General features: G+C 37.9%; 1 protein-coding gene across 2 annotated transcripts; it reads right to left on the bottom strand.

Annotated features, from left to right (window-relative positions):
- Window positions 1-2,080: 2,080 nt before the first annotated feature.
- On the bottom strand, window positions 2,081-23,627 carry LOC135469706 (gelsolin-like protein 2). Of its 2 annotated transcripts, none has more exons than XM_064748267.1 (14): window positions 23,457-23,627; window positions 11,970-12,022; window positions 9,147-9,227; window positions 8,572-8,645; window positions 7,994-8,068; window positions 7,649-7,720; window positions 7,229-7,356; window positions 6,794-6,902; window positions 6,149-6,259; window positions 5,682-5,771; window positions 5,427-5,527; window positions 5,099-5,177; window positions 4,861-4,956; window positions 2,081-4,262 (listed from the first exon to the last, which is right to left on the bottom strand). In XM_064748267.1, exons 2-14 carry the CDS (start codon window positions 11,974-11,976, stop codon window positions 4,167-4,169), a joined length of 1,119 nt encoding a protein of 372 aa, XP_064604337.1. In that variant the 5' UTR covers window positions 11,977-12,022; window positions 23,457-23,627; the 3' UTR covers window positions 2,081-4,166. The 2 variants fall into 2 exon arrangements, with proteins under 2 accessions (XP_064604337.1, XP_064604338.1); XM_064748268.1 differs by lacking the exon at window positions 23,457-23,627 and adding an exon at window positions 17,026-17,041.
- Between the last annotated feature and the right edge of the window lie 816 nt (window positions 23,628-24,443).

The following is a 24,443-nucleotide window of genomic DNA, read 5'->3' on the forward strand; positions in this document are numbered from 1 at the left end:
TAGAACAATTTCCAATTGAGGATTGTTGTCAACAACTGCTGTCAGCTTCTAAATTTAGCTTGCAACTGTTTACATATGCTGAGTTCAGGGCCTGCTGTCTGCCTCTGCCTTAGAATGTTCCAGAATACGCTCAGTTCGGGGCCCGTTTGTTTACAACAAGTGTTCAAGAATATTCTTATTCTAGAAAACTCCACCAGTCTATATAAGACCTATGGAAGCAGGTCAAAGGAGGAGAAAGGAGAATTATTGAGAGTTTTGGATGCTTTCGCTGTGTATTACTTTAGTAGGCCTTTTGTGCTGAATTTTGGTGTCTTTATAGCCTCTGGCTTTGTTATATCTCCACCGAGCACTTGTTCAGTTTGAACTTGTATATTTAATTTGTGCTCCTGTGTACACAGTGCTTATTAGTACACGGACCCTGTCTGTGGAATTTTGTGTATATTTCGTCATACTGTCATAACATACTGCTATCCTTTCTTGTTAAACTTAAGTACTTTAGTATTTGTGAAAGTCTTGTTATCTGTTCTTGTTAAACCTAATAAATTGTTGTAAAATAAAATCTGCTGGTTTTGGTTACTTTTTGTGCGGCTAAACTGTCGTGTATTTCGAACAAGCCATCTCTTTATAATACAGACAGTTTGGGTCATAACAGGATCCACACAAGCTGGAAAAGAATGGAATAGGCCAAGCAAAAATATTCGTTGCTAACAAGCAGTCTGCTGTAGACCGTTAAATGCACAGTATAATATCCTTTTCCGTCCAATGCTGGTTTGTGAAACAAGTTGTGTCTTACGAATTATACTGTGAACATATGAGAGTGTCTTTATTAGAAATTTATTACGAAACTAGACTGATAAACAGGTGCCCCCTTCCTCAATGAAATTACACTTTACACGATGTGCCGTTAGCTGACGTAAATAGCATTGAGATTTCATTTACAGAATACTGTATTTTATCTGTATAGATATACAATAATATATTTAAGCTTATCTAACATCCAGCTTGACAATATATGAATAAATATATAAAAAGGTTTGGTTCAAATATCCCCCCCCCCCCACCCATTTCCCTCCATTACCTCACTTTGTTTCACACTAAAAAAAAAAAGCATGGAATTATAGAAATTGAACGGGTAAACCTATTCTACACGACGATTTCAAAGTTTGCATATTACCACTGGACCAATGCCGACAACTAGACACCAAATATGTGGAAATGATTTTGGTTCACGTAATCATATTTTTATTAAGAAGGGAATACCCCTTAAAACGCCTTAGTGTAGCAAAATCTCTTTTTGACCCTACTTTTGCCTCTTGATGAAACAAAAAGTAGGCCTATAAATCGCATCACTCCAGTTTTTCACACACATGATCTTCAGTAAATGTACTCCATATTCAAGCAAGAAGTGTTTTTCTGCATGAAAAAAATTACACTTTACTGCTGCACCGAAGTGAAGGATTTCCTATCTAGTTGCAAGGGGTCCTTTAATTAGTCCAAGATTGCTCTGACTTTAGGTTTGGCAAAATTTTGTTCAGCCAAAGATGGACCCAAACCAACTTACGGCAAGAAGTTTGCAGACGCTTGTGTTCCTTCTCTTTTCGTCTGTCGATTTATCACAAGTAGTTCTTTCCAGCGCTACGTGGACCGAAATTCTTTGTTATCAACGGCGCAACGCCGCCCGCTGTAATGACAGCTCCGACATATTTGACAAGGGGAGGTAATTGCATAGCGCTTTATGGAAGGCAGTCTGACGTTGGTGTGTGGCCATCCATTGCCGAACAAAATTTTGGCCAAACCTGATGTCAGAGCAATCTCAGTTATACAAATCGCGAACCATCACAGAATTATATATTTCTTGCTGATCAGCACTGAGTGGTTCAGGAGGACTTTGATTATAACTGCCAGGACTAGCATGTATGGGAAGAGTGAAACTAGACCTGCGAAAGTACTGACTCGATTGAGGCTCAAACTCACGATTTGGATCATTATGCAAATCCATCTTGATTAGCATAAGTGAAAAAGTGATCATTTCAATCATAACTTCATACAACAATAACAGAGAAAAACACCAATACCATCATTTTGTATATTAAAAACAGACTTTTTATTCTTGTATAATGCGACTGCACAAGAGTTATGCATGTGGTACAGTATATAACGTGTTACAATGAACAGACAGATGTTAACAGCAATTGCATTGGATCAATCAATACATAACCTATTCCATTTATTATGGTTTCTGTATAGGAGAGACTCTACGTCATCCAGATGTATGTATGTATACATGTCTCTGGTAGAACTGGTTATTACCTATACCTTCATAAGATCTATAACCAGGGATACAAATGTGTTTGTGCTGAAATGAATATACTTCTGACGGTTGTAACTTTTAACAAAATTTTCAATACAGTATAACATGTCAACGTTGTATTACACTGTCGTAGTATATACGAACAATGAAAGCAAAAGATATACGGATAAAGGTTACTAAATAATTCTGTCTATGAGAACAATACGGAAAAATAAAGATTGTAGCTCAGATAATCATGTATGGATAAATTGCTAACTGATAAAAGTTATATAACATGAAATCTTTTAAACCTTTATATAAAGACTTTATGTTCGGTTTTTGTTCATGCCTATCCATTGCCAGTGGTTTCTACTTTGGACAACAGCTGTATTCAACAATGTATACTATTGAGAATCCATTGGATATCGATACAGGTTTTACTAATTAAGCATATTTGTCAAACTTAACTTTGTAAAAAAAGACAACTTCTCCGCATTACCATGGTCACATGTTATCACCTTTTATTTACAGATTTTTTATATAAAGCTATACAAAATTATGGATGCGTCTACTTACAAAAAAAATCAACGAGAGATTCGTGCCTGTTTTTGAGCTATGCGATACTGACAATACCGTAGATGGATACTAGTTGATGTAAAATTGTAATGACATAAAGGCATAGTCGTATCTATAGTTAAAAATAAGAAAATTTACTAAAAGAAAAAAAAAGGATCAATACATGGTTGTCCTACCAATTGTGCTTATGTGTTTGTATCTCAAACCATCCTTATACGCTCAGCTGACAATCATGGCAATACATGCATGTACTCAAATAAAATGTTAAAAATAAGTGTTTTTGCTAAACTTTAAAAAAAATCTGTTTTTACACATTGAGCAATGCAGTCAAAGCGTTGGGAGATTTTATGACTCCAACTTTAAATATAACCAAAGCAAAATTGCGAGACATTGTATATAAGCCATAATATTTATAAGATACACATATATGAAGACTAAATAATTACCCCTGTGCTTTGTTTTGCAGACATCGTTCTCTTTAACACATTATGAATAGCCGACACAGAGAAATGAAAGTATGATTATCTAAAACATAGAGAGTTATGCATGCATGAAGCGTTGCGATTTAACAATCTTTATAATAAAAGTATCACAATGTATAATTCACATCAGAAGATTTTCTGATTATAAGGTTTTTATTTTATTGTTTGAAGCTGGTTATCACCTACACCAAAGCGAGATTATGAGAATATCATTATTAATGTTAATTTATCAATAATTTTTCACCTCAGTTTTCATACATCATCAGCCCTTAATCTGCAACCGGTCTATTGCGCTGTGTACACCTCGTTAATACCGTAAATCCACCATATTCACAAAAAACATCGTTGAAACTAATTCTAATTCAGGTCCTGACTATCTGGCACTACATACACTAGTTTAGATTCCATTATGATATTTGAACCAAAATGTGGTCTAGGGACGCACGTCTATTAGGCAGGAATCACACGAATGTGTAACCCTTTGAAACACTTAATGAATATATGATATGCCATTTACAGTGTAGCTAGCAGCACCTCTAGATTAGATATATATTTATAGTACCTAAGTTTGGTCTGTTCACAACAAAAGCTTCAAAGAACACATATTAGAGATACTAACAATTATACATACCGGCTACCCGATGACATTATGTATATATGCATGTAGTTTATATATGTATATACAGTCTGAATGTAAACTGATTTCTGTACACGCCACTCTCACGTCGCCATTGCAGGCAATGGTAATAGCTTTTATCTGCAAGTTGTCTCTTCCTATTTCGATCGAAGGGGCAAGAACCGAATGTCATTTGTACTCTTTAAGCTGGGACGGCAAGTTCGAATTGACGCGATTTCATCCCCTCTCTTAGGCAGGCAACTGGGATCAACGGGTGGGGACTGGACTGCAGATACATCTAAAAATCCAAGTACAATTATTAATAATGATCTCAGAATGATAAAATGCATTGGATTTACTTATCCATTTGACTGAGTGCCTTGTTGATTGGTATTTTCAGTTTATAAGACGGTGGTTAGGTTGTTGGTTTAAGGAAACTGGTGAGCCGAAAATGAACGACCGATCTTCGACACATAAATGGCAAAAAGACCTTTCCGTACTGTCAATCAAGAACAGACTTTTCGCAAATTATAATCAATATTGTTGCAAACAGGCCAACCAGATGTCTCACAAAAATGCTACAAATGTTTAATAATTTTGTGACGTCATGACGTAAACTTGCTTTCATCGGAATAAAACGAGACGAGAAGAGGTGGTGAGACATCGGATGCAGAGTATCCATCCATTAACGTCTTGACATGAAGTCTTGTTCCTTACAAGTCTCCTTAAATACAAAGCGTGTAACTACACAAGAAGCCGTTCACCATTGCTTCTTTCAAAAGGTAATAATTGGTTTGTTAAATACTAAAGGTTAACTGTGCTCAGACATATGTGCATATTCTTGAGAAATCAGTGACGGAGAGTCAGGTTGCAGTGCTTGATTATGGGTAACTTACATGTGCGTATGACATGGCGTTCTTCTGTTCGTCTTTTGATGCTGACTTTCCGATCCAAACAATGAGCTCGCTCTGTGTGTCCAGTAGAAACACATCCTGAAAATTAAATGCCTAATGTTAGTAACGAAAAAGCCAAATTTCTGTACCATCACGTTGGTTGACGGTAATCTTCAAAAATAAAAACATTGATCTAATCCAAACCCAAAATAAAAATAAGTGCACATATTTTGTAACTTACCTTGCTTTCAAAGTCGGTGCGGTTAATACGTCCGGTCTTCTCCAGAGAGAACTCGCACTGACCACCATTGTCTGATAACCTGTAATTTGGACGAAACAGAAGTCGTAGATAAGAATAAGAATTTCCCTATAATTTAAAACAGAAAGGCGATTTACTGCTAAACACGCACTATACGTTGCTGAATTTACATGCATGTAGGCATATGGAGCCAAAATATATCCTTCTGGAACATAATATTGATCCTGCCAATGACCACACTTCCTCACTGCCCTGGTTTTAGTTTTTTATACTGCAGGTCTGTCATTACTTTGTCAGATATTGGATATACCTGTATAGCTGCTTTTCTTGTTTCTCTTCCTTCTGTTGTTCCTCGGTACCGTTTTCATTTACTTCTTGGCTATCTCCATTGAAGTAGGAATGGAACTCGTCCTGGACAACAAATGTAACAACGTTAATTCATATATGTGGACCTTTCATACTACAAAAACACTGAGACTGTACTTAAATCTGGTTGTGTTGAATCAGTAACAAGCTTCAGCTATTCATGTAGTAATTTACAGGTAACAAAGCTCATGTCACTTACATCTTCATCAATGTCGTCTTCATCCAAGGTTTCTGATCTTATAGCTTTCCCAGACCTCTCTTCCCTCATTTTCACAATCTCTTGACAGGCCTGTGCACCAAAACATAGTTCCACTGATGAAGTATTACACACGACGAAGCAATTAGCAGCGGTTAATTCTTTTTCTCATTTATGATTTCATTTTTCTTCATTATATGTACAACTTAGTGTCTGAAAAAAATTATCCAAACATGTATTCAGTCACGTACGTGTATATGTACATAAACCAATTTTTTGTTTGTCTTTTTACAGCAGTTTGAATATTTTGACTTTGAAACTAGCGCCAGACCAACGCCTGAGCGAGAGGTTTAAAAAAATTCCAGTAGCCATAGAAAATGAAAATCCTGGACAGTACACGTGCGGAGATTATAGGAGAATGTCCACAGATATGGTGAAGAAACAGTGACAGAAAAGTCATTAATAAAAACCTTTAGCTTCTCATTCCAGTTGCAGTTCTTTCCATTCCATTGGTAGATAATAGTTCCACAATCCAGGATGAAGACGTCGTCTGATGATAAGGCCTCTTTCTTCTTGGGAATCTACGAAACAAACGGGAATAAAAGTCATGGCACATCTGTGCGAAAATGTATATCAGAATGTGACTGTTCGGTTCTTCTCCTAAATAATAATTATACCATTACTGCTATATAATAATAATAATAATAATAATAATAATAATAATAATAATAATAATGTACGCTATGGTCATATGTGTCGAAACACATTCGTATACCGCCCGTTAACGAAAATGAACATTTTTAAACAGTTTTCAATGATGTTGAAAAACGCCATTCGATGTCATCTAGTTTGCACAATGTTACGTCACTGTTCTAAAAAATCAATAAAACTGTCCCAACAATTAATCATCAAATATAGATGGGAAAAGACTGAGCACTTTCTAAAGTCTTATAACCTTTAAAAATACGTATATTTATCGAATATTTATAACCATTTCAACACGATGCATGTACATGGCAGCTATAAAGAATTCAATGCCCAGTGCCACTTATAAACCTGGTGGGACAAGATCCGTCAAACACGAATCCACATAATTAACGTAAATTTTTGCTTACCTCTTTACATATTACGCCGGATTTGGTTCCCTTAACGTGGAAGAGACGTGGAACATACTCCTCGGGTTTCACGTGGTTGAAGCCAGAGTCGGCGCCGCCTTCCATCAAGCTGTGGTTACAACAACGACAACGGTCAGTAATAGCTCGTAAAAAGAAATGGACTGGTGGTGTATGGATATGGCTGATAGAAATGTACTTTGACAGAAAGAATCTAAGTGATTTTGGAAGACACTACACTGGCACACACCTGAAAGTACGAGAATTCCCAGACCTACGTATACACACCATTTTAAATGTTATATTTCTTTTACTAACCTGAATTTGACAAACAGCTGTTCAACCATAAGGTTCTGATGTCTAAAAATATCAGAAATCCCCAAATTAAGGTGTATGAAAGACAAGGTGAGTAATGAGTTTGTATGGAAGACAACATACGTTATAGACTTGAAGTAGCTTTTAAAAAGCGAAGACTCGTGCCCTTGCACCTCTCTGTGTTGTACAGGCTTGTCATCCAGGAACGTGTCCAACTCCACTGTTTTGTATGCTGCGGTGCCGTACTCGTCCTGTCAACGTTTTACGTAATATGAGACGAGAATCCAATGACCATTCAATACCTCTGCATAATATTTACGTATTTATTTGATCTATACATCCAGTATGTAATAGGTCGAATATAAAACACGCACTTGATATATAGGTTTGATAATGTAGTAAAACATTGAAGATAAAAAGCATTGTCACAGGGAGATGTAATTTATGGAGGAATATAAGATAACGACAGAAAGCGTTTCCATTGTAAGGTATACGCGATTATAGTTACACTAAGAATATGGACATGATATGAAGGACAGTAACCTGTGTGCTGTACTTTCCAATCCAAAAGTGGACATCATATAAAAGCTCCTCGCTGTCTTTCTCTTGGTACGTCTGCACATAACGAAAGGCATACTGGAATCTCATATACATTTAAAACAGTACATTGTCTAACAGTCATGGCAGAATTAGCTTTAAAGTATATGATAAATAATTGATAATAAATAATGATCTTATTAGCAAAATGTAAAAATGCATCAACCATTCATACCAACAGTAATAAGTTTTTGTTCATTTGATTGGTAATTAACTTCCTACAAATCATTATTTCTTTATATATCGTAGACCAACTTTAATAAGAATAAAATCACCCATGTATTAACTTACGTTTAACACGATGTAAGAATCACCACTGTAGAACTTGCCATAGTCCTTCTCTGGCCAATCTTTGACTTCGAATTTCTGAAGCAAAAGCGAATGAATTAGAATACTATCAAAGAACTGAATACTAGTCACTTTTAATCTTTTTGTCAAACTACAAACAACATCATTGACTAGTCAATACTAGTCACTTTTAATCTTTTTGTCAAACTACAAACAACATCATTGACTAGTCAATACCAGTCACTTTTAATCTTTTTGTCAAACTACAAACAACATCATTGACTAGTCAATACCAGTCACTTTTAATCTTTTTGTCAAACTACAAACAACATCATTGACTAGTCAATACCAGTCACTTTTAATCTTTTTCTCAAACTACAAAGAACATCGCTGACTAGTCAATACTGGTCACTTTTAATCTTTTTCTCAAACTACAAACAACATCATTGACTAGTCAATACCAGTCACTTTTAATCTTTTTGTCAAACTACAAACAACATCATTGACAAGTTAAAGTAACTAAATTCCACTGTAGTTGCAGGATAATGTGAAAAGACGTTTATATATGTGTTACCACTGACCACAATTCTCCAGACTTTCAGCCCAGGACGACTCCCTGCTTTCTGCCACGCAGGTTCAGTTTCTGCAGCGTCCTCTGTAAACAGATCATATATATCTTGAAGCGAACTCAAAAACCAACCCAAACACGATCTCTGCAAAACCTTATTTTCTATACTATAGAGTTCAGTTTCATTGCATGTGGCCAACGAATTACCACTTTTCAAAATGATAAAATAAATCTGAATACTTGAATAAGTAAATCATCTTCCATCAACTAAGCTGACAGTCATTTTGAGGACGATTTGTGAACATCTGCAGGTCTAACGTAAGTAGCCCATACACATTCAAGATTACAAATCTGGTGGTATCTTTCCAGGAAAACACTTCAAACCTTAGACAAATTAGTAGTTACAACGGGAGATGACAAACTATGACTGTTGACTGGCACTGAATTAGTTGGTCACACTTCCCAATGAATACAAATTTTATCACCAAATATTATCATCGAATCCTGAGATCAGAAAATTACGCCTTTAAGCTGGTCTTATACGGCATGCACATGTACATTGTATATGCAATAAAACTATATACTCACTCTTGACCTTCTTTTCAGTGTCTGAGCCAAATAAGGCCAGATTAGAATCCTTCCAGTCATACTCCTTCTGTTTAACTAATCCTGCAAAAGGAGAAAATATATCCAATTATTATAGACATAAGGCCAGAACAGTCACTCATAAAAATATTCTGACATTAGCCATGACATTACAGTTAGAATTAAATAGTAACAATCGTAAAGGGACATTCAAGTCTTTCGGTACCAAAAATATATGTACGTGTATCATGCTTCTGTAGTCTGAATAAGTATATGTCGTTATAAGATGTAATTATATGATCTGTAATATCATATCAAAAACTTACTGTTAGTTAGATGTCTAATGTATTGCTATTTTGGGTGTAGGTGTTAAATGCATGTATTATCACATCCTGGAATTCGCGTGGCCCTCAATATGCAGTTTGCCCAGGGCTTTTTGTGTTATACGGCTTTATCTAGGCCATTCAAGAAAAACTAAAAGGGGTGTCAATTTGCTTTTAAGTAAACGACCCACTTGCCCTTACGCTTTACTAACGAATGAAGAGCATACACAGAAACACCAGGAAGCTATCTGAACCTAACCATATATGGAAGTTAAAAGATAGGATTGCACACATACACACCATGCATGAAATACAGTATACCGCCGTGTGTACTAACAGAATTCACGTACTTTCGTATGGGGAGAAAAAATATAAAGAAATGAACATTTAATTTTCTCAACATCCACTACATATTTGCTAACCTGTTATCACTGCGGTAAATATGAGATTTGATCAGTAAGATAACGCCGGTGTTGGTGAAAGGGCACAATAAAATGCTGTTTATATAGGGAGGAAATGTGTTCGTCTAGTGGGTTAGATGCAGAGAGATGTGACGGAATTTCTCAAGCTTATCATATAGATCACCGTGCAGATTGGGGAACCAACCCATGCGTGCGGCTTTTTTAAAAATTCTAATTAGATATAAGTTTAAAGTGAATGTATAGTTTGACACACTGTGCAAAGTAACTGTATATATGGGCCTCTGCATTAATTCCCCAAGTACATCTAGCCCATATAAAAGACGACAAAATGTAACGTTAATCTATCTTAACCATTACACTAAGAAATACTTCAAGGAAATGTATTCCTTGACAAACATGTGCCGCTTATTTTGCCAAGGCATTCTTCCATTCACATTCCACAGGCTGGTATATACATATAGCTATCCAGCTGAGAGATGATCACATGATTTACATTGTTCTGCAATGAATGATGTTGATACATGTAAGACATAAAACGTGTTTACAAACTGGCCATTTACATCGCCATTTATGTAATTGACAGAACTCGCTGTTACCCTTAAATATCGTGTAAAACAATTTAAGGGCTCAGTAATATGTGTCCATCTATGAATTTGTTGCATTTGCAGCCTATATACAAATGATAACGTGCTCATGCTTCCTTTACAAAAGTCTAAAATATATATATTGTGTGTAGCCATTTATTCTTTTACATTCCAAAACATTAATCTCTTAATTTTAAAACAGAAAATCTGTTGTGTGAGTGATGCTATAATGTATCCTGTTATTGCAACCAATTATTCTGTTAAATATAACACACATATTCTATTAACATAAAGATTCTATTAAACTAACAGGATAGTATGTTGAATATGACAGAGTATTATGTTATAATGACAGAATACATTCTACCATCACTCAGACAACAGACATCCGGTTAAAATTAATACATTAATTTTTTGAGTGATATAGAGTAATTATAAGAACAGAATCACAGAACTATAGATATGAATCACTAATGAAGCCGAATCATAGCCAGGAGGACATGACAGTCCAGCTCAGTCAATGCGTTCTAATACGGATATAAAAAAGAGCCGCATACGTTGTATAATGGAGAAATACGTTATGAAAACATTCTTAATTCAGCATGTGATATGCCTGAAAGTGCCTCATCACAGGTCTGCATTATTTAGTTCCTCCTTATATATTGAAACACAGTATATCACTTTTAGCCTCTGGCTCATGCACGGACATAGTCATCTATGTATTGGAGTCACATAATCTATTCTTTGTAGAGCTGCGTCAAACTGTCGTTTATTCCTTCTGATGTGTGTATATGTACATACATAAGACCCTAGGAGTAAATCGAGCAGAGACCTCTCACTTTGTGTATGTATATATACAACGCAGTATATTTCCACAGCTGCATGCTAGAAGGCAAAATATACATTTACTCATGTTGGGCAAATATACCCATCCATAAAGGCTATACGTTATATATTCTTTCCGCGTAGTCGATGCGAAGGTACAGGGTTGTTCGAACATGAAGGTCAACATGGAGCAGGTGAGGGGGACGCTCAATGGCATGGTACAACGATCTAGGACGAGTTTTCTGTTCTCATCCTGCAGTGAGGCAGGCCATGGGTATTTTACGGGAGATACTTAACTTGATTACTCATAAAATGTACCTCTTTCTAGAGAATTTCTTTAAAAATACAGCATGTGTGGGCTTGCTGTCACATTACACCATTTAAGATATAGCACACTGGGTTTTCCACACTTCCAATGGGTTTATATCTGTTAGCACCGTGTTAGTTCCTGTCACCATCGCCATTATCTTTTATTCATGAAAGTTGCCACCTTGAAGTACATGGCTCAAAAAATAAACTTATATACATATATTATTCAGTCTTCTGGAACATATATAGATATACTTAGATATATTATTCTGACTTATGGTTGAATAATTTATCTACACGCTGAAGTACAAGCGCCACGTTAACTGGTTCTTGTCAGTCAACAGGATGCCCAAAACAACTTACCTGTCATGACTGCTGGTTATTCTTCAACGTTTGCGCAATATGTCTTTTGAGATCTGTGAACAAAACAAAACATGTGTCTTTACTTGAAATTTAGAATAATTTAAATGTTGCTGTTATGTCGTAGTTTATGTTCATCTTTCGAAACGCATTTATTCTCTTATGTACAATCCAAGCTTAACTCTCGCTAAATAGTCTACAGCATACACGGTTGGACCTTATAAATCTTAAAGAAGGTATAACATAGACTTATACTTTAACTGGAATGACAATGAATGTCAGTGACATGGTGAAGCTCATATTCCACCAGTTTTCTGGTCATTGATACTCGCAAGACATTGCATAGAAGAGGCATCCACTCTTCGCATTATAACCCAGATTCATAGGAATACATTGTCTCCATTTTTTCACAATAACACCCGCAATCCCTATGTCCCCATGTATCACCTGTATGTACATTTCCGTCTGTGTACAAAGTTATATAATACCTGTACTGGTCAGTAACATTGCAGATAGATATACATATACTAGGATAACACTCGCTAAACTTTGGACTGGCTCTTCAACAGCTTGATAACAATGGTTCAAACAAGCACTTTTCAGATGTACCTGGCGCAGGTATAAATGCCACGCCCAATTGATTATTCACGTGACGTCATTAGCAGATAGATTAACTACTCACTAAGTTGATGTCAACATCCACAATTGCATTGGCAGAAAGTTAATAAGTCGTCTTCTGTTTAATTTGTATGCATGTCTGTATCACCATCTGCATATCACACCCAGTGGTATACAGAGCAGTGCGGCTGAATTAGTCAGCTAGTACGTTATATGACGTTTTCCTGACCACTAAGACTGACATCCATCTCAGTATGCGGGTCAATTATAACCTAAAGTAAACATTTTTAATTATTCTCACGTTTAAAGCGATGTTCAACAAGAAACTTTAATTTGACTGTTAATTGGCTAAATTCTGATCACATTAAGGTACATTTTACCTGGTACACGGGTGGATAGGGTGAGTTTCTATTTATGCTGGTAAATCAAGTATAGAGAGAAGCAATATCATCTGCACATCAAGGCTTGACTTGAAATCACTGCACGTTGTCATGGAATTTATGTAGGTTCATGGGCAGGTAGAACGAGATTGCAACCGATAGGCCACGAGGCAAGTAACCATGAGTAGAATGGAACCCTGTTCGATAAATGTCGGAGATAAACTTTTACTTTATCGAAATTTTGGTCGTTGGTGCATGAAGGAACAGTGCACAGGTAACTGCCGACTGTAAAGATAGGAAAAGTTGTCTCCCCTGTCAATACAACCCATAAACCTTGAGTTACGTAACCATTGTAACGGTTTATTCCAAAAATTTATCACAAAATGGAGCAAAGATTGAGACAAATATTTTACTTCTGCATTGTGAAAGACTTTCCAGTATTATTGGCCTATTTATATTTGTTGATATATAACGGAGTGAAACATTAACTGCTTGCCCTCAATAATTAATTAATTAGTACATTGCCTTGGTAACGTAACACCTCCGTTCTTGAGGCAACACACTAAAAACGTAATCGAGTGAACTGTGACCAGATCATGTGATTAGCGAATATATGTGTCTACTGCGATTTTACAGACTATGCTGTACTGGAAACAATTCCCATAAGCCTAATTTTCCAATTGCACAGAAACGGTGTATTGACAGTAACTCCATGCCGCGTGGCGACAGATGGACCCGCCAATCTTGTTCACCCAAGGCAATATTAGTCCGTTGTCACATTCCTATATATTTACAGCTTTGAATGGCATAAACTATAATAAAGGAGAAGTATCCAACAGTAAAAGACTACGCCTTGTTGACTATTTATATGCTTAGTAAAGCGAACGACAATATATACACTGTACGTCAACGCAATGCTCCATTGCACATCATGGCGGAGGCGTTGGAACGCTTCAGTGCGACATTAATTACGGCCCTATTAATGTACTCTAATTATCATGCCAAGCCTTATGAAAAATCCGGGCGGAGTATATGGCCTGCAGGTAAACTGGAAATCCGAACCCCACTGTAGAGCAAATACCTGTAGCGATTTCCCTGAGAATTTTCTCACAGGTGACATTTTATTGACAAATTTAAAGGCTATACTAGTATACCGATCGATGTATAAGCTAATTCATTTCGTGTATTGTTTGGAATGCGATTTATAATAAAAATGGTAGTTTGCATATTTCTGTGAAGCTGAATGAGCGTCAACTCAAAGTGATGGTGGAAAGATGGCACGAATGTACAGAACATGTCACAGGTCACGATGTCCCGTGCAGAGATATAAGGGTACAGCTAGGTGTACCTCTGCTCAAGGAGTCATTGATAGAACTGATACAACACAAACCTCACGTTAATCTCCGGTGGCTAGACAGGAATTTCCCTCCTAACGACATGTGCAAAAGTTGCACAGTCGGAACTTGTCTCTCCAGTAATGAGCTTCTTGGGTTTTAATGCCTTTCTTTTGGGAGGACTGGTTGAACAAATAATTAATTTAAGAGGTGGGATTTTTTTCATACAGATCTGGCTGCTTAAGGATAAGAAACAGTGAGAAAGTGTGGAGATAACAAGAAGTACTATGCACGTGCTACGTATATGGGCTAACATAAACAGTAAAATATAGATAATATTCATCCCCAAAACGGCAGAGAAGGCTTCAACTAACATTCCCTAAATATTTCGGTGTATTTCTTTGATCAGTGGAACATTTCTTACGTTAAACTGATCAGTAGAACTGTACAGGCAAATAGTATAATATGTGATATGCTCATGCATTTAGATGCCAAAAGACTTACGTGTAATTTTCGTTTTAATTTTGTCATTTTCATTATTTGGTATGGTTTGTTTAGAATATTAATCTGGATCTAGTTGTTCAAAAGTGTATTAGTAGGTTACGTTACAGGGTACTGGCGTACCATTAGTTTTGGACTGGAACAAGACTGCATCGTATTAAGATTGAAGACTGATTTAAACATTCATTACACTTCCGGATAACCCACGGGGAATGGGACTCCATTTGTAGCATGTCAGCGAAGGATTACTAGCACGGACGCAAGTCATGTGGTAGAAAGTATTACGTTTGTAAGCCGAGGGTATCCACTGCACGATTTCAACTGCAAATATACTTCTGGTTAAGAAACATGAATGAATGAATTGTATAAGGAATTTAAGGACCATTTTTCTTATAATCAAGCTCTTGCACCGATCGTACAGACTTAATGTGTCGTTGTCAGCAGGGCTAGGACATGAAATAGCGATGTACAACGGAAAAAATGCAAAGGAGCCCCCTCTTGTCAGAGACTATCTTAAAAACCATGGGTCTACTTTATTACAAACTCTGAAACCATTCAGAATTTTCCGCAATATAATAGTAATCCTAATAGTACAGTGAAAAGCATCAGCTTATTTAGCAGAGATGCCCTCAAACTTGTGCAGTATACATGTATAGGGATGGGAACACCCAGGAAGCCATATGCATGGGGCATAGGCCAGCTAAAGCCAGTTCGGAGCTCACAAAACAACGATGAGCAGTTAACAACGGCACAAACTATAGTTGTCTGGAAGGCTGGACAACAGTTCAATACTCGCCCTATATGTATGAGGCGACTCTCTGTCAAATAACAAATCATCGCTAATACGTCAAAAAGCACAAGGCACGTAACACATGAAGCTTTCTGACCACACAACGCAGTGGGTATAAGGCCACATGACACTGTGTAATGGAGGGCAAGAAGCGAAAAACAATAGCCACGTACGGTTCACTTCTCGTAAAGAGTTTTCTCGACAGTCCATCATACAGACTGGATTTGATAACGACGAGCTTAACGCAAGCAACTGTACGAGAAATACCAGGCATACAATGTCAACATTATATGGATGCAGAAATCGTGCTGCATAATTCCCAAACCCTTTTTTCCTCAATAATTATGCCAACCATCTTGTTAGAATACACGATATAGAAGATGCAGAGCAGACATAAACGATTACCAAAAAAAAAAGCGCCTGCCATTCTGTTCTGACTAATACCTTTCTAACACTAACGCAACTTTATTGATCTCAACATACACAAGGGTCCTCAGTAGTATAATTGAGCACAACGTCAAAAGTGCAGTGGAACAAGTGTTTAGGCCTACTACATGGAAATGCCCTGGCTTGTAACAATGATCACCCGTCAATTGCTGCTTGCAGAGCCTCTCCCCTTATTGGAGCTATCATACCAATTTCCTACACTGGGGAAACCGGCCTCTGGCACGTATTCAAAGGGGTGTAGTATACAGACGATCAGGTCTCCGCGCCAATGAGACTGATTGATATCAGGGTGCGCTGGAAGCTTCATTTTAGCTTGTTCTCAAGGGGCATGGACAGTTACAGTAGGAACATCCATATACGTATCCAGCCAAACTCGGGTGATATATACCAAACTATAGTAAGGCATGTTTGTGCCAGACCAAACTGGCTGACTGTTATCGTTCAAAGACTGGTTCTACTCAGCATGAGTGAGTCATGGAGACGAAAACTGTAAGGCACTAAAATAAAAGTCGTCCACCTTTTATAGTTGTAATGATATCTATAACGGTTGAGTTGCAATGTTTGGGAGAGAAAAAAACATGTATGCATCTTGGATGCACTTGAAGGTTAAGCTCCAGCTCTCACCAAAACCCGGTGAGGTCACTCTGAAACCTAGTTAAGTACATATATATGCCTTAACCTGCTCTCTAACTCAAAACTGCTACCCCAAAACTTCACGCTCCGAGAAAACCGCAGTGTGTGTCGCTTGCATGATTGTCTCCATATAGTGCCTCTCACCGTGTCAATAGACCGGTCAGGTCTTTCAAACTAAACTCATCACAAGGCTCAACCCACTGCCATTTGAGTGCCAAAAATCTATAAAAGTATGTTAATACAGTCTGTTTAACGGATACCAAACATAGCCTTAGCTATATACGTTAATCGGTTGAACTGTCTTATGAATCTCTATATAGATTTATGCAGTCTATCACACATACATATAGCCCTACCTTTGCTTCGTCTTTTTCTGTAGCCTACATACACTCCAGTACAGTGGATTCAAGAAGTAGCTTTACAGATATCAACTCTTTGTGGGTTGGCAGTTAATGGTCCGCGCCTGACCAATACTCTACTCGACAATGAGGTGAATCACTATGACGCGTCTTATACTATACACAATGGGCGTTTCACGATCGAATGATCACACCGAGTTTTTGCGGAAAATCCTCGCATCACTTCCTCCCTCCGGTTTTCTCAGCGGAGCACATCAGAGTCCATGCAGTATAGTGGTACCACACCAACCTACTTCTCTGGTGCACTGGGAAGAACGCCAGCGTCATCCATGCGTGACGCGGTTTACGAGTACTGCGACGAACTCACCAGTTATATTCAATGTAAGGCAGAGCTTAATAGATTCTCTCTGTATTTACGTATTCATAAATCCACCCTGCTTTCGCACAGCTCCAGTGAGCGTGACCTTAGCATATGAAGTGCAGTGCTGAAGTCGATATACCTTTCGGGCAAGATATAAAGGTCGGTAAAAACCGACAAGGAAACCAAACGTCTTTCGTGAAGGCCACCCATGTACAATTAGAATTTCACAGAATAATATATATATATATATATATATATATATATATATATATATATATATATATATATATATATATATATATAAGTGTAAAGTATACACAAATATACTCTGTAAAGTATATATATATATATATATATATATATATATATATATATATATATATATATATATATATATACCCTCCTCTATATTTGTATTTAAGCTACAAACCTAGACCTTGTGTCGTGTAACTAAGTATGCAGTGTTGAAAAGAATCCAAAATACCTAGCTGACATCCTGACATTTCCATTGTCCGGAAGTGAAAAAAAAACCAGTGATGGTTTGAAGTGTCACCTGACCTCAGCGAATTTATTTGGCGGGGATGGGGATTCATCATTGAAAAAAAAAACATTTTTTACGTAACTAAAAGTTTCATTTTCAATATGTTTTCGTTGCTAACCGAAATCGATAACGGGCTCATCCGAAACTGCAGTACTATGCAACATTTAGCATGTGATAGCTCTGTACGTGTTTGCGTGCATTTGAAGCTCTGAAAGTTGTCCCGCTATAAAAGGTATATGTGTGCACGCCGCGTGACAGATCTGCAACTTGTTTTATACAGAAAACGTGTGACAGCTCTGAAATTGTCCCATACAGTATACGTGTGAGAGCTCTGAATCCTGTCATACGTGTGAAAGCTCTGAATCCTGTCTTATACAGTATACGTGTCACAGCTCTGAATCCTGTCTTATACAGTATACGTGTCACAGCTCTGAATCCTGTCTTATACAGTATACATGTCACAGCTCTGAAACTGTCTCATACAGTATACTTCTGAGAGCTGTGAATCCTGTGCCTTATACACTATACGTGTGACAGCTCTGAAACTTGTCTAATACAAAGTACGTGTAGCAGCTCTGAAACTTTTCTCATGCTGTAGAGTATTTATGTGACAGCTGAAGCTTGCCTTAGACAGTATAGGCCGTGTGAAATCTCTGAACCTTGTCTCAGTTAACGTGTGACCGCTCTGATACTTGTCTTATACCGATATATACGTGTGACAGCTCTGAATCCTGTTTTATACAGTATACGTGTGACAGCTCTGAATCCTGTCTTATACAGTATACGTGTCACAGTTCTGAATCCTGTCTTATACAGTATACATGTCACAGCTCTGAAACTGTCTCATACAGTATACTTCTGAGAGCTGTGAATCCTGTGCCTTATACACTATACGTGTGACAGCTCTGAAACTTGTCTAATACAAAGTACGTGTAGCAGCTCTGAAACTTTTCTCATGCTGTAGAGTATTTATGTGACAGCTGAAGCTTGCCTTAGACAGTATAGGCCGTGTGAAATCTCTGAACCTTGTCTCAGTTAACGTGTGACCGCTCTGATACTTGTCTTATACCGATATATACGTGTGACAGCTCTGAATCCTGTTTTATACAGTATACGTGTGACAGCTCTGAAACTTATCTTATGCCGTATAGTATTTATGCGACAGCTCTGAAACTTAGACAGTTTCAAATATACTGGCCGTTTGAAAGCTCTGAAACTTGTACTATACAGTGCACGTGTGAGAAAACAATACCGGTACCCAGTATCCACAGATGGTGAAGAAAACTGAATGAGGTCTTTTTGCCCAAGATTTGACCACGTCACGAACTTTATAAATATACCTTCTGGACACTGACCGTCACCAGCAACACTTAATTCTTAACAGTATCTGTATGAATGACACCTACGGAGCGACCAACACGTTAAAAGCCATCGTCAAACCGACCTTTTTCTAAAAGCTTTTCATTATGTTATTTTTTGAGAGGATCATCACTCTCTTTATAACGCTGTGATGCCCGGAGGGCATTGCTTGTCAAGTATAATTATTGATATGCACTGAACCCAAGACAATGGGATCAGTATACTTATTTCATAAATAACTTCTCTGACTGTCTGTCCACGCATGAACATATATAGTGTATTTTAATCCTTCTGTCAGTTAAGGTGATATTAGGGCGCTCAAAGGGAACCTGTCCCACTAACGACCTACGATTGTCCTCGGAAAAGAATACATAAACAGGACTGGCGAATGTCACCAATATATAAGCATAAGAAGTCGTTATCGCGATATGAAGGACAAATTACAGAACATATACCAATAAATAAATTGTTCTATTCAAAACATCTTGTAATTGCATGTCAGCACCAGATGTATTGATGGTCTTTTGCAATGTATGACTGACGACAGGTATTTGTAGTCACCTGTATTATACTACAGGAGATTCGTCTTCCATAGAAAAAGGTCAATGCATTTAATAAATGTCTTGGGGATCATAATGGAAGCCTCGAAACAGGGTTTATTATTATCAATAATAAATGTCCCTGGTTGAACTATTTGCTCCAATCGTCTTTCTCACAGCACCAATCTATCCCTGACCGATACTATAAGTTCATGCAGGTAGTTTAGAGCAATGTTCTGTGTAAAGTGGGCCACGATTACATAAAGGCCTACACCTCACAGGGCGAACGTAGTGCCAGGTAATTTCATGTGACCCCGACAAGTGGGGCAACGTTTGTGTTCGTTGAATTCACTTTTTCAGAGGCGGTGGAGTTAGAAACAGGGGCACGTCTTCGCAGTGAGGTATGACGGATTTGTGGGTCAATATAAGGTGTGTGCCCTAACCCATATGCAGTCCTTGGAGGGATTGGAGGGATATGCCCTTGCCAGCAGTCAGCTCACGGCTATACAAATCACTGTGATCGCATTGCTCCTTCCATAGCCTGCCAAAGCACTTCCCCTGGTTTCATACACTCATAGACCTATATAGAATGACCATACCTTGGTCATTGGCCTATTGGCCAAAGGCCTTGTTATACAGGTATGTCAAAAACATCATCTCGCATCACAGGTAATTCATACAGCAACGGGTGTGGAACAAACACAACACCTCGACACACTGTCCCTATTACACCAAATCTCATAAGAACTAATGTGCTCATACCGACGTGTGGAAATCAGCTAAAGGATACACGTATAACTATGTACGTGGGTATGGGAATTTTACCACACACGCTGACTTGATAAATGTCAAATATTTAATCAGAAACACAGCATTAACCAGTTTGCGTTATCAGGACAGAATCTAGCCATGGTGATATTTTGAGGACTGGGCTGTGGTTAGTGTGCACATGTGCGTGTATATATACATGTGTCCTGAAAATTGTGCGGCAGCCAACATGACATAACTTGACAATAGCAGATCGACTGGAGTCGTCACGGTATTATGACTCTGGTGAGATTAATGTGTCTGTCCAGTTGTATTGATGCACAGACGGATCTTTGTGCATGTGTTAGCGAGAACGTCTTACACTGAATACTGCTACACGGGATACAATAGTTACGCAAATTGTCACGGCGCCCTCTATATAGGCCTACATCCGGCAAAATGGCAACAGCTATAGGGCGTTCTTTACACTGGATCTTTGTGATGGATGGGCACTGAAGAGTATAGCTTGATACCTACATGTATATAGCTGCCACCAACTGATCACTGAGTGGTAAAATTGCCAGAATATTCGAACATGTAGCTTAATGCATGAAAATCCTTCCTATTTCGTACGCGCCATTGAAAACAGATTGTCTTTTAAACGAATACCTTACATAAACCGTCAAATGATATACGCCTAGTTAAAACTTTGATAGCTCAAAAATGCGCGTAAATTTTAAAACAGGACATGCAATCGTAGACATTTCTCATCTAAGACAGAGTAGCTTTATGTTTGCATGTAGTTTGTACGACATAACCCTACACACAAACAAACAAACCATGATCTGCAACAATTATATATGGCATCAGTTATACATAACAGCTAACCGCCTATATGGGTTAGGATGTAAATTTGGCGAAAGGAAAGCAAATAGAAGGTCACATGTCTATTAGTCTATCGCAAAGCTAACCCATGCATTGACAGCAGGCAGGTACTGTAGAAAACAACAACAACGACAGATGTCCCCAAACCATCATAATGGGTTGAATATAATAATGAGCAGGTTTTTGTTTACCCGCAATACATCCTCAGACCTGACTCCATGTGTATATATGCTTATTTTGTTTTGAGCCAGGTACGGTGTCTGTTGCATAATGTGCTGAAGGTGAATATATCTTTGCCGCCACGGAGAGTACCTCTACGTGCTTGGAGCTATGTGTGCGCCATATAAAAAATACAGCATTTGTGTTATGTACGTATAGGTCTAAGCAAAGTGTTACAATGCATACCTGAGGTGAGTCACACGAAATGTTGGTTATTAATCTAGTTTTAGTTGGGACGAAAGACTGAAGGAGTTTACCTGAAACATCCTAGATGGTTTACAATGTAAAAAAAAAATGCACTGAATACTGAATGCGTATACATTTTGAGTTAGAACTTTGCAAAGATTCTTCGCGATTTCTTCCGAGTTCCGCTTAAATGACATATGTTAAGGCATATCAAACTGTAGGATTAGGAATGTTTGCATTGTAACACGCAGGAACTTGGAAGATCTTGTACAGCTTCCTCTATCTTGAGCCACTCCACCACGAATGTGTCAGCTTCGATCAATCTTATTTGAGTATCAGTAGTTGATTTTCAAATTGTTGATGCAGGGGAAGCAAATTATGTAATCACTGGCTGTTATGAATGTAAGCTGTATAGTTTACCACTGTATAATACATCTGAATATCGCTGTAGCTGGGAGCCGCGGTTCGTGTGCTCTAATACTGTTAAATCAATAATTGTACAAACAAACTCGCACAGCTGTTTACAGCCTACTTGCAGGGATTTGGAAAATCTTAACTATCAAACTTCTGCTTAAACGCTTATGAGAATCACAAATTTGTTAGAAAACACAATACGGTAATCATGGCAAGATTTCTGATATTTTAAGAATGATATATTACAGTAATTTTTGATTGGGCGATTTACCCAAATTGTATTATCCGTTATGTATAACGTATAACAGGGTGGAGTATAATATAGGGTATAAGCAAAGGTCCTTTGAAGCACACTTTGCTTGTAGTAAAGTAGGTGTGTGTACCCCTTCTTTGTTCTAAGGACGCCGAATGCTGAGTAAATGATGGAGTAGCGCCTTAAGGGATATATGGCTAATACTAAGACAGTTTTTATCTTCTAACAGGAAGCTGCAGAACGAACTGCAAGCACTGAGCTTTTGTGAAGACCTATCATGAAGGCACATGTTTTTTGCTAAGGCAGATTATCAGGATTTACTGGCTATTCGGGAAGAAGACAAAATTTGGGAGGGCTGAGAACGATGAATTCTTGAAGGAATGTCCACTAATGTAACAATTAGCGGTGAACGTTTGTCTTTTGTGTACACGAGTTACGCGATTCCATCGAACGCCCCGATATTACTATTCGATTCTGTCTGTTAATTTTCGTTTATCGTGGCATAAACGTTGCAATGTATCAAGTCTGAATACAATCTGGAATCATAATCATGCATAGATCTGTATTTCTCGCTGAGCAAATTAGCACTTTACGTAATAAATCAAAATTTTACTTCAAGTCATATTCTGTACAGTATTATAAAACACAAAGCTTGTTATTCCGCACTAGGACATTCGCCAGTGTTGCACTGTATTTGGTTCCTATACATACCTGTAGCACACACGCCCGCATATATATTAATACCTATGTTGACATGTCCCATGTACAGGAGAAAAAAAAGGCGGGGCCATCTTGGATATATCTTGCCTATACATGGATATAACATTCATTTTTTCTGCACAGGCTGATTTGATCTGATTTATCACTACCGAATGTCATATACAGTATTGTAACGGAATACTCTTGTCCTATCATTAAGCTTACCTGGGGATAAGGTGTGTTAACCTTCCTGCTAACGTTCCTTTCCTTCCGATAACTGGGGTGCTAAGAATGTCCTCCTAGCGGTGTGTGTGGACGCGGCCAAGAATAGTTTGGATATCGCGTCAAGGTCTGGAGCTGGGCAGATACGAGTCTGGTCGTGAGCGTTAAAGCAAGGACACGCTGGAATGGCAGCACTCTGAACCGGCAGTACACAGAAACCTGTCAGGCAAGTATTGCGATCACCTGAATAGCACAGCGCCAGGTAAAGCTATAGTCTATTTCAGCACAATAGGCGCTAGTAAAATCAGTCGTGTTTGGTTTCCGCTCCAATGCCCTCTTTCATAAATAACAGTGCAGTAATCTGCACCTAGTTACATGCCACAAACTACATTAAACTGTGGAAGCAAAACGAGGAAATGAGCTTAAGTTTTTCAGACAGAGGATTAATTTCAGAAATCCACCTATTTTCTTTTCCCCCTAACCGTGTTATACTTACATTGGATACGCGAGGGAACATGGAGGAGCAATGGTTTTTATTAATGAAATAAAAAGAAAACATTGAAATATTATATTAAAAAATATTAATAGCGTTAAGGCCAGTCTAGAAGATCGCATTGCCACGTTTGTCCACGCCCAACTACCGCCCATCCAGGTACTATAAAATATCTTTCATGAAGGCTTGCGTGGGCTGGAGCTATGTGTGACACCCTGCTTCCATTTAATACAGGCTATTGCGAAATGTAGGTACTGCTTTCAATGACTGCAGCCTTATTCTTTTTTTTTTTAAAAACATGCCGTAAAACCCCCACACCTTCAACGTCATATCTATAAACGGCTCCAATTAACGCGTCAGAATATGAATAACGCGTGGTGAGTCCCAAGAAATGTCTCTTTAGCCGACTACATTGCTGTAATCCATTGTACCATGACACATGGTTATTTCCCTAACACCCACCCTCCCGAATACACAAGACTATGTATCATTAATAT

Source organism: Liolophura sinensis, chromosome 7 (genome assembly GCF_032854445.1).
Source record: "Liolophura sinensis isolate JHLJ2023 chromosome 7, CUHK_Ljap_v2, whole genome shotgun sequence".
Lineage (NCBI taxonomy): Eukaryota > Metazoa > Mollusca > Polyplacophora > Chitonida > Chitonidae > Liolophura > Liolophura sinensis.

Excerpts from the sequence above, each read along its gene's own strand:
- LOC135469706 (XM_064748267.1), bottom strand. Across the intron at positions 6,260-6,793 it reads CCGGCGTAATATGTAAAGAG|ATTCCCAAGAAGAAAGAGGC; the intron begins GTAAGCAAAAAT and ends TTTGTTTCGTAG. Across the intron at positions 5,178-5,426 it reads CAAGAAAAGCAGCTATACAG|GTTATCAGACAATGGTGGTC; the intron begins GTATATCCAATA and ends TCCAAATTACAG.